Here is a 12,863-nt window from a genome sequence, read left to right on the forward strand (position 1 = left end):
AACGCGGGAGGCGGCATTATAATGAAATTACAGTTCCGAATAATAGCTTTTCAAATAAAGCACGATACTGCACCACCAGAATTTCTCTATTTCACTCTCTCTATTTCAAGGTAATCATTTTTGATTGCCAATCCTTCTTCTATTGCTCTCGACAATTATTCGTGCTTTTTAAACCACAAATTTGCACTCTATATCTCGCCCCTTACGAAAGGTTATTTCATTTTTTTTTGCATTCGACCAAGTGCCTGACGACTAGGACGAGAAAAGTGGTGGTGGTGGTGGTGGTGGTGGTGGTGGCACACAAAGTAGGTATCGATTACACCGTTAACTCAACAACACTATTTTTATCCTCAGCCTTTTTCGCCATATACGATAAAACTCGATATTGTTCTTATTTTTTTTCCCTCCCTCTCATTCCTTTCCTTTTCATTGTTAACTGGATATACGAGAGAGATCATTGGCCACTTAAAACACATACTTGATATGAATATTTGTTAGATAGTTTAGAGCATCTTGAATTTTATTTTTCTTAGAATATACATGCAGGTGGCATTGAAGAGTATTGAAGAAATATTTGAATAATGGAAAAGGAAAGAAGAATATAATTCGAGCAATAGTAAAGGCGGAAAGAATGATGCGACGGCCAAGTTTGTATCACGGGAGTAGTGTGAAATAATTGCTAGAGAGGGAGAGAGAGAGAATTGGCTGATTTCCAAATGATTTTCGAACGAACGAACTATCGCCACGAATTGTAATTCGTGAAGGATCCTGGAACTCGTTTCTATTCACCGTTGTTACCGGTAGTTATTACGAATTATTCTTTAATCCCCGCTAAAATACCTTTCGGGACATTTATTGGCAATTGTAATTAGCTCGACAAAGAGTTTAGAGTCTACTTTGCAGGGTTATTTAATCGAGTTGAATGTGTACGTGTGTATCAATAGATATAACAAAAGTTTGAATAATATTCTTTACCTTCCTACTTATGAAATAGTTCATTTCTTTTGTAACAATTCTTCCAATAACTCGTTTCAATTGCTTTTCCCTCTTAGAAGGCAAATAAGAATCCCTTCTTTTCAAATAGAACGCTTAAGGTGCACTATTTCTTTTCGATATGCAACGACCCAAGAAACGTTTCGACAATGGAATCGAATAATCGAAGGAGCTGAGGGGAATTGATACGAATTTCAATACGTTTCGCGATCGAACCTTGCGAAAGTTCGAGATGTAGACAAAGCCTTTCGAACGTTTTTCAAATTTATAGGAAATTCCAAAATGATACGGGGATAAATATTCTATTTCTTTTGATAATATTTTCAAATGTCAATGAAAAATAAAAGTTACATTTTCTTCATTATAGATCAATTGGATACATAACTATGTGTGTGTGTGTATGTTTTTTTCAAATTTAAATATAATATTCGAGATGAATGAAAGAAAGTTCTCACGCGAATTAACTTGATTCTTAATTAATTGATGATAATATCTCGATCAGAAGTAAGGAATTTCGCAGAAAAAAGCAAACGGAACGTTGCAAGCGACGTCGTCGAGTTTGCCATCATCTAACATTGCACCGCAATTTTGTATACCGCCTCCATTGTCAGGTTGACCTCCCCATTTGTCAGTCCAAGCATTGTATCCACTTTTTGCCAAAGAATCACCTTGTATCGTCACCCAGTCGCCTTCGGTGTAGAGATCATGAATTCCCAATAGGAATTGATTGTTATAAGCTGCACCCTTGAGAGGACCGGATCGATTAAATAAATCCAAAAGTAGCTGGAATCAAAAAGAAAACGAGAAAAAATGATGGACGATTAAAAGATCTTTTATTCTTCATAATTAATTTTCCTAATACGAACGATCTTGATCTCACGCGCAAAAAAAAAAGCGGTAATCCAAATAAACCCTTGATATTTCTCAAGAAATAAAATGAATTCGTTATACACTAACATTAGCTTCGGCGATAGAGTTGATAATAGCCAGGTGGCCACCTTCCTCGATGCAAATTTTTCTCGCCTCGTTCCAAACCTTTGCTCTCGTGTGTAATTTGTGCGAACCAATTCCAGGAGAATGATGATAATCGTCTCGCATAATTTTATTCCCAACGAAATTACATTTCCAAGCAGTACCGTGAATTATCGGAAAATAGATGTGGGCCGGAGGATTGTTGTGGAGGATCTCTGTCGAGGATGTTGTTGCATTTTTCGTACACGGACAACACGATTCCGTTTCGTTATCCTTCGAATCGTTTAACGTCGTTGCAATTGTGCTATCCAAGATGGTTCTTTCGTGCGGACTCGAATTTGTCAGGAAGACGATAGATAAATTGATAAACGTGAAAATTAATAATCTCGACATTGTTATCTAACACTTTTTCTATATCTTAACGTTGAATTTTTCAAACGTATTCGTTTTAAATCCGAAGTAGCATGCTCGTCGGTACGAGGCAACGAAACAACTAAACCATTCCCCTTTTTTTCTCGATAGAATATGAGTAGGGGCCAAAAGAATTTGTTCTGGTTTAACGAATGACGACTCCGACCTCGTAAAAGAAATCCGACGCATTGATGATGGGAATGGTCCACAGATGTTGAAAAGATGCGGGTCGACTGATTCGTTTCCCACAGCTCTCTTCTCTCTCTCTCTCTCTCTCTCTCTCTTTTCGTCTCTCTATTTATCTCTCTTTTTCTTTCTATTTCTCTATTTCTTTCTTTTTCTTTCTCCTTCTCTCTCTCTCTCTCTCTTTACTTTTTTATTATAAATACATACAACACATAAAGATAAATAAAATAAAACATATATTTATGTTACATTTATAGTAAATATGATGACTCTGATATTTTTCTTGAATGGGAAAAGGTGTTCCTGTTAGTGATGTTCAAAATGACTTCCTAGACACGTTTCGTTTATGATAATTTAAGAAAAAGAAATGGCTTGTGAGGGTAGACGAGGGAATATAGATAATACTGGTTGCTTGGGTAGCACCTAACCGTCGGTATCGTCAGATTGCACGAGGATACATAGCTTCGGGGTCGAATCTGCTTTGATCAAGTAGCGGTAAACATTCCCCTGGGTCACTGATGAGAGCCCCTACGGTTAGCTCAGTGTTCGATCCTCGTGGCATGCTTCGGCATGAATCGGTTTGTTTCGTCTCGTCTCTTCATGAAATCCCTTACACCCTCCGAACCTCCAAAGAAACGCCTTCTGTTACCGAATACATACTAGCCGTCTCCCTATCCTTGACCAATTGCTACTCTATAACTTTACTTAAATATAATATATCTATACGTATAGTATGTTACGAAATATTCCTCTAGCTATTTATTTATATATTTTTTTCAATGAAGTAATATCGTTTTAATGATTATTTTGATGAAGTAAGGAGAGTTCGTCGAGACATAATTGTAGTCGATTGTTGTCGGATTTCAAGACTAACAGCGGTGTTATCGCTTGTTCCAGACCGAGAGAGAGAGAGAGAGTGGTAGAGAGATAGAGAGAGAGATAGAAAAATAAAGAGAGAGAGAAAGAGAGAGGGAGGAGAGAGAAAGTGGGAGAGAGCGAGAGGGGAGTCATCGATGGAACATAGTATAGTAGAACAAATAACGATCTCTTTGATCCCGTGTCGAAAAGTTAGCGTCGTCGTCCATCCTTGATCTTCCAAGGAGGAGGAAGATAAACGATAGCGAAAAGGATTTCAAAGATATCTCGTCAAAGATGAGAAAACGGGCGACGAGATCTTTAAGGGGAGGGAAGAAAGTAAGGACGGCGATTCCAACAACCTGACGACGCTCGTAGCCAACCTGACGACGAACCAGGACGAAGGCTAACGGTTCCGGAGGGGAATAAGGAAAAAGCTGCGGATGAACGAAAGATGAACGAGAGCGAGGGTTATCTGCTCGAGTGGGAAGAAGAGGCAGAAGCAAGGGAACCTAGCGGCGAATTAAATCGAAGTTTTTACAACGCAAGTCGCGGCAATCGCAGTTACGAAGATTTGTGGGAATTAACGAGCGATCGGGCCGGACTCGCGGTCTTACTTTTTCTATTTTCCGTTGCTACGGTCTTCGGCAACAGCCTGGTAATCCTAGCGGTCATCAGAGAAAGATACCTCCACACGGCGACGAATTATTTCGTAACGTCGTTGGCCTTTGCAGATTGCCTGGTCGGGCTGGTCGTCATGCCGTTCAGTGCGATTTACGAAGTATTAGAAAATCGATGGCTTTTCACGACCGATTGGTGCGATGTCTGGCGTTCCCTCGACGTACTCTTCTCGACGGCCTCGATCTTGAACCTCTGCGTGATCAGTTTGGATCGTTACTGGGCCATCACCGATCCCTTTACCTATCCGATGAGGATGACTAGAAAACGTGCCGCTATATTGATCGCGATCGTTTGGATTTGTTCTAGCGCGATATCATTTCCAGCTATAGCTTGGTGGAGAGCCGTAAGGACGGAGGAAGTACCAGAAGACAAGTGTCCGTTCACTGAAAATCTCGGCTATTTGATATTTTCCTCGACGATTAGCTTTTATTTACCGCTATTCGTTATGGTCTTTACCTATTATAGGATCTATCGTGCAGCGGTTATACAAACGAGGAGTCTCAAATTGGGAACGAAACAAGTTATGATGGCCTCCGGCGAGCTCGAACTTACTCTTAGGATACATCGTGGTGGTGGTGGTGGTGGTAGTGGTGGTGGTGGTGGCGGAGGTGTTAGCACTAGCGGAGCTAGTACGAATGTAGATCCAAGGCATCTATTTCGTACGGCCTCGAGTACCCCAGAAGATCTTCAAGATCTCGAGGAACCTCTTACCGCTCTTCACAACAATGGATTGACCAGAATACCTTCCACTAGGATCAACAATAAGCAACATCTAGGGAAAAACTTTTCGTTGTCGCGCAAACTAGCGAAATTTGCTAAGGAAAAGAAAGCTGCTAAGACTCTTGGCATTGTCATGGGAGTCTTTATCGTTTGCTGGTTACCCTTCTTCGTGGTGAATCTATGGTCGGGTTTCTGCGCCAGGTGTATCTGGCAAGAGGAGATTGTTTCTGCTGCCGTCACGTGGCTTGGCTGGATCAACAGTGGCATGAACCCAGTTATATACGCTTGCTGGAGCAGGGATTTTCGGAGGTAAGTCGTTCCTTGCTCAAGGCGAATCCCTTCCCCCCTTTTTGTCCGAATCATCATCATTCCCCTTCTGCCGACGACCTTATTACGCTCTCGGCATTGTCCTTTTTAAGATTATTTCTTTGAAAGCTTCGCGACCCTTCTCGCATAATCGGTTTTTCCTTCTTCTCCTTATTCTCATAGAACCTGGCCACCCCGTACAATCGCAAGTCTTACCTTTTATTACTTCATTTTATCTCTTTTAAGAGATTACTCTTTAATCATTTGCGGAATACGACTTTGAAAATTTTATCAATTATACCTGTTATCATCTCTCTAACTTTGATATCTGTCATTATTTCGACACTTGGAATAATAATAAGTTACTCGCTCGGTAATTCCATATACGCGATTTTTAAAAGCAGACTAATAATTATTAATAAATTTTAAAATTATTTCTATTTCCACGAATGAAATATTGATTTGAAATAATTTAGCGCGCGAATTTTATCAAACAATAGGACAAAATTTTAGATATATATATATACACGTTCCTTCGAGAAATTCGTATTTATATGCTTTCATTAGAAGATCATTTTTATTTTCTTATCATTAACGTTATATATGTAATAGAAGGTAACACGCGAAAATGCTTTCAAGTGGATAAAGTGTACGCGATTAGAGTGTAGATACTTATTAATTACGAGGGTGTCGTGATACGCAAGTCCCTCGAGGGTTCTATTAAACCGTCACTCTCTAAGAGTAACGTTGTAATTTTAGCCTGTTTCTGCTCTTGTACGTACAAGCTGCCGATTAATTTTCTTCCAGTAAATAAAGCGGGTAAGCTTTGATACGGCTACTATCAAATCGATAGCACGTTTCTTTCAACACGAATTTTAAGCCTCTCTCTCTCTCTAATAAGTAATTTATTATCGTAATTGCGTTATTAAGTGATTTTAATTGATTTATTCGATTAATATCGCTCCAGTGAAAATACCTTAAAAGATCAAATCGTTGGAAAAGATATTTCAATAAGAGATCTTGGATTCTAATTTATTGAGAGAAAGAAAAATACAAAGAGAGAAAGGGAAATAAAAAATGGAGCAACAGTCTGGGTCTCGTCGAACATGCCAACAGCTTTTCTCGCAACGGGAAAAAGAAAAGAAACGTCGACTCTTTAATATGGCTTTGTGAAAAATGACGACGTGTCCAACGATAAATAATGGCGATGCCGGTGGTGCTGTTAGCGATAAAAAAGAAAAAAAAAGAAAGAAAAAAATTAGAGAAGAAATCCAAAAAAAAGAGGCCGCGAAGAAGAGTGACGAGAGGGGGAGGGGGGTGGTGATACTGTAACGGACGCGGTATTCAACTGCAGACGGATAAATCTACGATTAAAAAGGGAATTTTTTATCATTCTTCGAGGCTACTATCATTTTAAAACTTATCAGAATTAAAGTAGATAATATATTATATGTTTTTCTTTTCTTCTAACATCTATTTCACGATAGATCGATTTTTTGTTCTCTTTTTCTCGACTTTTAATTTGAAGATTAAATTTAATTTTAAACACCGTTCGAGAAATTATTTCTTTTTTTTTTTTATCATAAATCGATAAATTATATTCGAAGGGTTATTTATTCGATCATCGTACGTGAGACGAGATCTCTTGTCGAAAAAATGTAAATTTCTGTGTGCATCGATTTAAAAAAAAAAAAAAAAAAAAAAAAAAAGAAAAAAGAGAGAAAAAACTTAACACAAAATAAATAAATAAGCGAGTACTTGGAACGTTCGTTGAAAAAAAAAAGAAGAAGAGAGAGGGTAGGGGAGAGAGAGCATTTGCCAGGACGATAAAGAAAGAAAATCGATTTTGAAAGGTAAAACCCATGCATCGTAAGGGAGATCCGTATAAAAGGGCTGGCTCCCGTGTTGCTCGTCGGCCACCTCTTCTTTGCTCTACTTGCCATACCACTTTATTTTTCGTAGCTCGTGGAATAAAGTTTTTTTTATTTTGTCGACTTTACATACTCGACTACTTACTTTCCTCGGAGACTTCCGTCAAGATTTAAACGTCAGTCACGAAAAAGGCAAGAAAAAAAAAGAAAAAAATAAGGAGGGGAAGGAAAAAGGAAAAAAGAAGAAGAGAAATGGAAGGAATAAAACGTTCCCGATCAAAAGGGGATTCAATATTATCAGATCGACGTCTATTTCGAGAATATATTCGAACGGGAAAATAACGTGAGACGAATATGGAAGGTGATTGCCACCCTTGAAACCGACCGCTTCTTTTTTTTTCTTTTTTCTTCTTCTTCTTCTTCTTCTTTTTCATTTTCTTTTTTTTCCCTTGCATCGAGAAATAGTCATTCGAGATAAGCCACGTTGTAGGATGTTTTTTTTTTTACATGCTTGACAAAAATTTTCTCATAGGTACGCGCAGGACCGACCGCACATGTCTCTGCGTGGGTTTATATGTTCTTATCGTTATTTACAACGTGGTAAATCATAAATGTGTGTGTGTGCGTATTTGTGAATTTACGAAATTATTTTTCTGAACAACCGACCGCGAAACAACTCCTTTTTATATGTATATATATATATCAAAATTATATCTCGTTTATTTTTTTGCGATGCGAGGTCCGAAACTTCGTGTCTCACCTTTTTGAGCATTTACGCGTGGGTGTGGAGAGTGGGGGGAGAGGATGGTGAGGTAAGAAAAAAAATGATAATATAAATAAACGAGGACGAGTTTTTTTTTCTTTTTTCTCTTTTTTTTAATTTTATTTAATCCTGCGGGGCAAATTTAACCGGAACATTTAACCATTATGATGATAAAGAACGAAGTAAGATGACTGGCATTGAAAAATGCGATCTGTATACTAACCGTTTGACTTTATGAAGTGAGGCGAATATGTCAGATGGCTCTCTGTATATATTCTATCAATTTTATCTGAAGCAAGACTTTTGGTAAAAAGAAAAAGTAAAAGAAAAAGAAAATAAAAAAGAAAGGGAGAAAGAAGATGAGGCAACGGTAAATGACGAAGAGAAAAGTAAAAAGATAAGAAAAGACGGAGAAGAAAAACGTCTAACGTTTACGTTCTTACGTCGATATAATAGAAGAAAAGAAATAAATAGGCTAATCGATCTTTCATGCTGCGGAAAAAAGTTCTACGAGAAGTTTAATTAAAACAAATTTTCAAGGTAACCGAAATACAAAAAGAAAAAAAAAATATCGAAAAAAGTAAAAGGAGAATTTTTTTAAGGGAAAAATTCGATGTCCTTTTAAATTGCGAGTTAAATTACCGGAATACTAAAAACTTGTCGAATTACGTTATGTAACCACCATGCAAGTACTTTACTACAAAGTCACATAATTCACTTAACAGGGAAGAGATAGATGGTTAAAAAAGGTTAACGTTTCTCTTTGAATACACACATCAGGGAAACATCCAAGTTTTTTGCATGGTGTTTGCAAATGCTTCAAATTTGAGTATTCTATGCACAAGCAAATGTGGTTTAATGATTCATTTTTGATATCCGAGCAACAAATGCGATCCCTAAAAGAGAAAATAATATTTTAGTCTAATTCGTGCATTTTCCGTTAATGTACTCTGCGAAACTATAATATTTGAGTACCATTCACTATTTTTTTTTTTTTTTCAAATAAGAACGTTTCTCTAATAATTTCATATTATTCTATATAATATATAATAATTCTCTTTCTCTATTTTTCTTCATAGTAATAATGTATACACATTATCCTAATATTCCGACACTATAATAAGGTATATGGTGGTATACTCTTATTATAATAATTATTAAATTCTCTCTTTCTCTTTCTCTTTCTCTTTTTCTTTCTCTTTCTTTCTCTCTTGAGTCAAATAAATTCCAATTACGAGATGTGTGCTACGAATAATATATAATAGAATTCATTTTCTTTACGATTCAACGATTTATATAAAAGTTATCTTTGGTGAGAGAGAAAGAGAGAGAGAGAGAGAGATGTGTATACATATATAATATATATTGAAGAATTTTATCCGATTCTGGTGTGAACTGGAAGTAACTCGTTTCAAGGATTTAGCTTAGCTCCCACGTGTCCTATACATTTTCAGGATATATACTTAACCTACATATGTATCTAAAGTATTCGAGTCAACGTAATGTGTACTTTCAATTTTGAGGACAGGATCTTATCAAGTATAAAATATTTTTAGTCACGATTACAAGACAGATTTTATGCTCTTGACACGGGAGGGGAGAAAATTTTCGTTGGCCAATCTGTCCCCAGAGTGCTATGAAATTTGCTTCAAATTACAAACAAAATACCTTTATGTTTCGCTTAAGTGTTCTGTCATATATTTCAAGCAAATATATTCCATTTTATTACCATAGGTTTACCCATTATTTATGCCATTGAAATGTAGTGTTGCGAATCGATTATCGTATCCTAACTCTGTTTTGATTTCTCTTTCCGTAAACTTGATTTCCTTTCCTTCTTATGGAGAACCCAAATTTTTATGATTAGAAATTTGTACACCTTTGCGGGTAAATGTTGAAATCCTATACTTGTTTTTAAAAATGTATGAAATTTCTTGAAAACACACCGATGTGTCTTGTTTCATTGTTCGATGTTACTATTCTTGGAAGGCTAATCGATTTTTTTCTCCTTCTAAAAAAAACTATAGGACAGAATCGCATTTGAGAAGTTAACAGGACACGCAATCGATAATCGAGTTTCCTACTTCTAACTTTGCTTAACGTATTTTCTCTTTCTTCTTACATAAAAAGGAATTAGAAAAGAGGTTGGAAATAATAAAAGTTGAAGAAAATTTTCAAATAACGATTTAAGTACACAAATAGGTACACGCAAATACATACACCTGTGCGAGATGATGCACGATGTAAATGAAAAAAAATAAAAGACTTTTTACAAGTTGGATTTGTACCGGTTGACGCGTATCACGAAATCTAGAAATAATTCAGGAAACCGTTGGAAACACGGTTGAAACATCATTTCCATAACATCTGCCACGAGGGTATAATAAACGTCGGGCGTTGTTTATCAGGTTTAGTGGCTATTGTGATGCGACCAAGTTGGAAATGTTAGCATAAAGGGCCAACAATAGTGGTGCCCATACACCCTGATGTGTTTCTGCTTTGTTCGATTCCACAGCCACGATATTTTATCAATGAAATTTCATTTGTTCAATAAAAGGATTACACAAAACGAATGCTCAAAATATACTTAAGTATATCCATCTCTTTTATCGCATTTCTTTATACCACCACTACCACCACCACTACCACTACCACCATCCACATCTACAAAAAGAAAGCTTTTTTTGAGGATCATTTTTCACACTTCGTACAACGCATTAGTTATTCTATAGCTCCTTTAAATTTCAGACTTTTTTTTTTCTCTTTTCCTCTCCGTGTTGATCGAAATCGAGAATATAAAAAAAAATCTCCCACAGGAGTCGTAGAGAAAAAGTGGAAAGAGATTGGTGGTGTGTGTACGTGCGTGCGTGGTAGTTGTTGTTGTTGTAGTAGTTGTTGATGATGTTGTTGTCGATGTAGCGACGGAATCGAAACGCAAACATTTAAATTGCGAAAGGACCCATTTCTCACATTAAGTTTCCCTTTCTAACAGGAGCTCGGGAAAGATGGAGTTAGCCGGATGTTTTATTTCGCTTTTGGTATAGACGCAGGATCCGTAGGAGCTCTCGGAAAATTGATGGTTCGGTAGTGGCTTAGTCGATCGTATCGTCGGTTAACAAGTTGAACAAAAAAAAAAGAATAATGGACCGGCCGAGTTGTGCCAACTCCATTTTTTTCAAGTCCCAGTTAAGTAACTGCGTGTCCAATAAATCCTCCAAGGACTATCCATCACTGTGTTCAAATTCATAAAACTTCTCGTGGTTATCTTAACAATTATTATCTCCCTTATCTCGACTCGATGTCTCCATTCTTTGGGTTTCAATTAGGATTAGGAACATTTGGAATTACTTCGGGGGGAAAGAAAAAAAACGAGCAAGTGGGTGACAAGCAAGTGTGTAGTTCGGTTGAGTAATTCATTCGAGTTAGTGGTGTCGATATCAACGCTCAAGGGATTCTAAGTGTATGTACTCGGTGGCGGTATCGGATATTCCTGCAAATTAAATTAGAGAATAGTTTCCAACTAATTTCGTAGCGAGCACGGCCGAGATTGCTCGTTGAAGAAACTACCAAACGAACCAACGTGTCTACATCATTCGAAACAATCAATTGCTAATTCTAATATTTTACTTCGTACACTAGATCTATCTATTACTCTTCTCCCGAACTATGAGTGACTTTAATTTCGTTCAAAAATAAAACTCTCTTTCTCTCTCTCTCTCTCTCTCTCTTGGCAATTTATCATCGTTTTCTATTCGGTTAGCAAATCATTTTGAAATTTTCGAATGATCTATCTCTAAATAAATAAAGCAATAATATTTATCGTACAATATTTAATCGGAATGAAATCTTTTCGGTTTGAACAAAGATAAGACATTTGTATTCTACCATTGTTTTACTTTATCCTCGTTCCATCTTCCAACTAGAAATTTGTCGAAATTCGGAGGAGAAACGTTTAATCGTTGCGTAAATATCGACATATCTCCTTCGACTTCTCCTAATTTGATTTGTCTTTAGGTACTAGAGGTGGAAAGCTTTGGAAAGCTAAGTAAAGAGGGCCGAAAGCAATGGGGTAAAGCTCTTTGATAAACATCGAATAGAAAAGAAGGAGTGCAAACGTCGTTGTTCGTTCGACTTTTAATGCGGCAACACCGAATTAATTTCTAATTAAAACTCCTTGGAAGTGCATCCTTCCGTTGTCCTTCTCGTTCCCCTCAGAGTCTATATACCTTTGAGAACAAAATGAAAACGTGCTTCGGTACGTATAGGACGGCATTTTAAAACTCGGTCAGCAGTCTTGTTTTGGCTGCGCATCGAATCGTTAATTTCGACCGAAATAAAAAGAAAAAAAAAAAAAAAAAAAAAAGAAAAAGAATAAAGAATCGGTTAATCGTCGAGAAATGTTTTGGCAATTGAACAAACTTGATTAATGATTCGAAGTAAAAATTCCAATTACGATTCGCGAATCGAATTGCGTATTTTAGCGAGAGATATTATCTCGTTAATGAATATCGAACGAAAAATTTCAACGAAGATAATAAAACAAAATTCTTTTTGCAATGTATAATAAAAATTTAATTTTTAAGAAAATTATCCTCGTGGAAGAAAAAATTTAAAATTTTTATTTTATTAAAAAAAAAAAAATCTGTATAAAATTTGTACATATCTCGTGATACAAAAAATAAGGGTGACGTAAAAAGGTGGAGCAATCCTATGGCAAACGATATCCTGTAAGGATTAGTTTGTTGACGAAAAGGAAAGGTGATTTATCAAAGGGATTTTGCAGTTGGTGGTTACAAGAAAGCGGCACGAAAGTAAACGCTGTTGTATCGTTTATCGAACGACAGGTGCTGACAAGGAATAGGTATACCATCCCTTTTAGCAACAAAACATACACGCGTATACAGGGAAAGGTGTCGTCCTATGCATGACAAACTCGACTACATATACGTGCACTCGGTGCCCTTTATTTTCCAACCTCGTCCTATGCATCCAATCATGTGCGATCTTTAATAGACTAACTTTGAAACTTTGCTACAAGTATACGCAAAATATGTGTGCGCACATATTATATTAATTATTATATATCGTTATATTAATTAATATAA

The 12,863-nt window shown here is 36.7% G+C and overlaps 2 protein-coding genes across 4 annotated transcripts in view; one reads left to right on the top strand and one right to left on the bottom strand.

Annotated features, from left to right (window-relative positions):
- Positions 1 to 1,323: 1,323 nt before the first annotated feature.
- Positions 1,324 to 2,652, bottom strand: LOC122518140 (hemolymph lipopolysaccharide-binding protein-like). Its single transcript, XM_043636882.1, has 2 exons — positions 1,951 to 2,652; positions 1,324 to 1,776 (listed from the first exon to the last, which is right to left on the bottom strand). The coding sequence occupies exons 1-2, from the start codon at positions 2,356 to 2,358 to the stop codon at positions 1,492 to 1,494; spliced, it is 693 nt and encodes a 230-aa protein (XP_043492817.1). The 5' UTR covers positions 2,359 to 2,652; the 3' UTR covers positions 1,324 to 1,491.
- An 835-nt stretch (positions 2,653 to 3,487) lies between these two features.
- The window catches only part of LOC122518104 (dopamine receptor 2-like), a 35,075-nt gene continuing 25,699 nt past the window's right edge, over positions 3,488 to 12,863 (top strand). For all 3 annotated transcript variants that reach the window (XM_043636799.1, XM_043636810.1, XM_043636819.1), the window contains exon 1: positions 3,488 to 5,127. In XM_043636799.1, coding sequence (XP_043492734.1) covers positions 3,872 to 5,127 — 1,256 coding nt within the window. In that variant the 5' untranslated portion in view covers positions 3,488 to 3,871. The remainder of the gene's footprint in view (positions 5,128 to 12,863) is intronic.

This window comes from Polistes fuscatus, unplaced genomic scaffold (assembly GCF_010416935.1).
Source record: "Polistes fuscatus isolate 324 unplaced genomic scaffold, CU_Pfus_HIC Scaffold1, whole genome shotgun sequence".
Taxonomy (NCBI): Eukaryota; Metazoa; Arthropoda; class Insecta; order Hymenoptera; family Vespidae; genus Polistes; species Polistes fuscatus.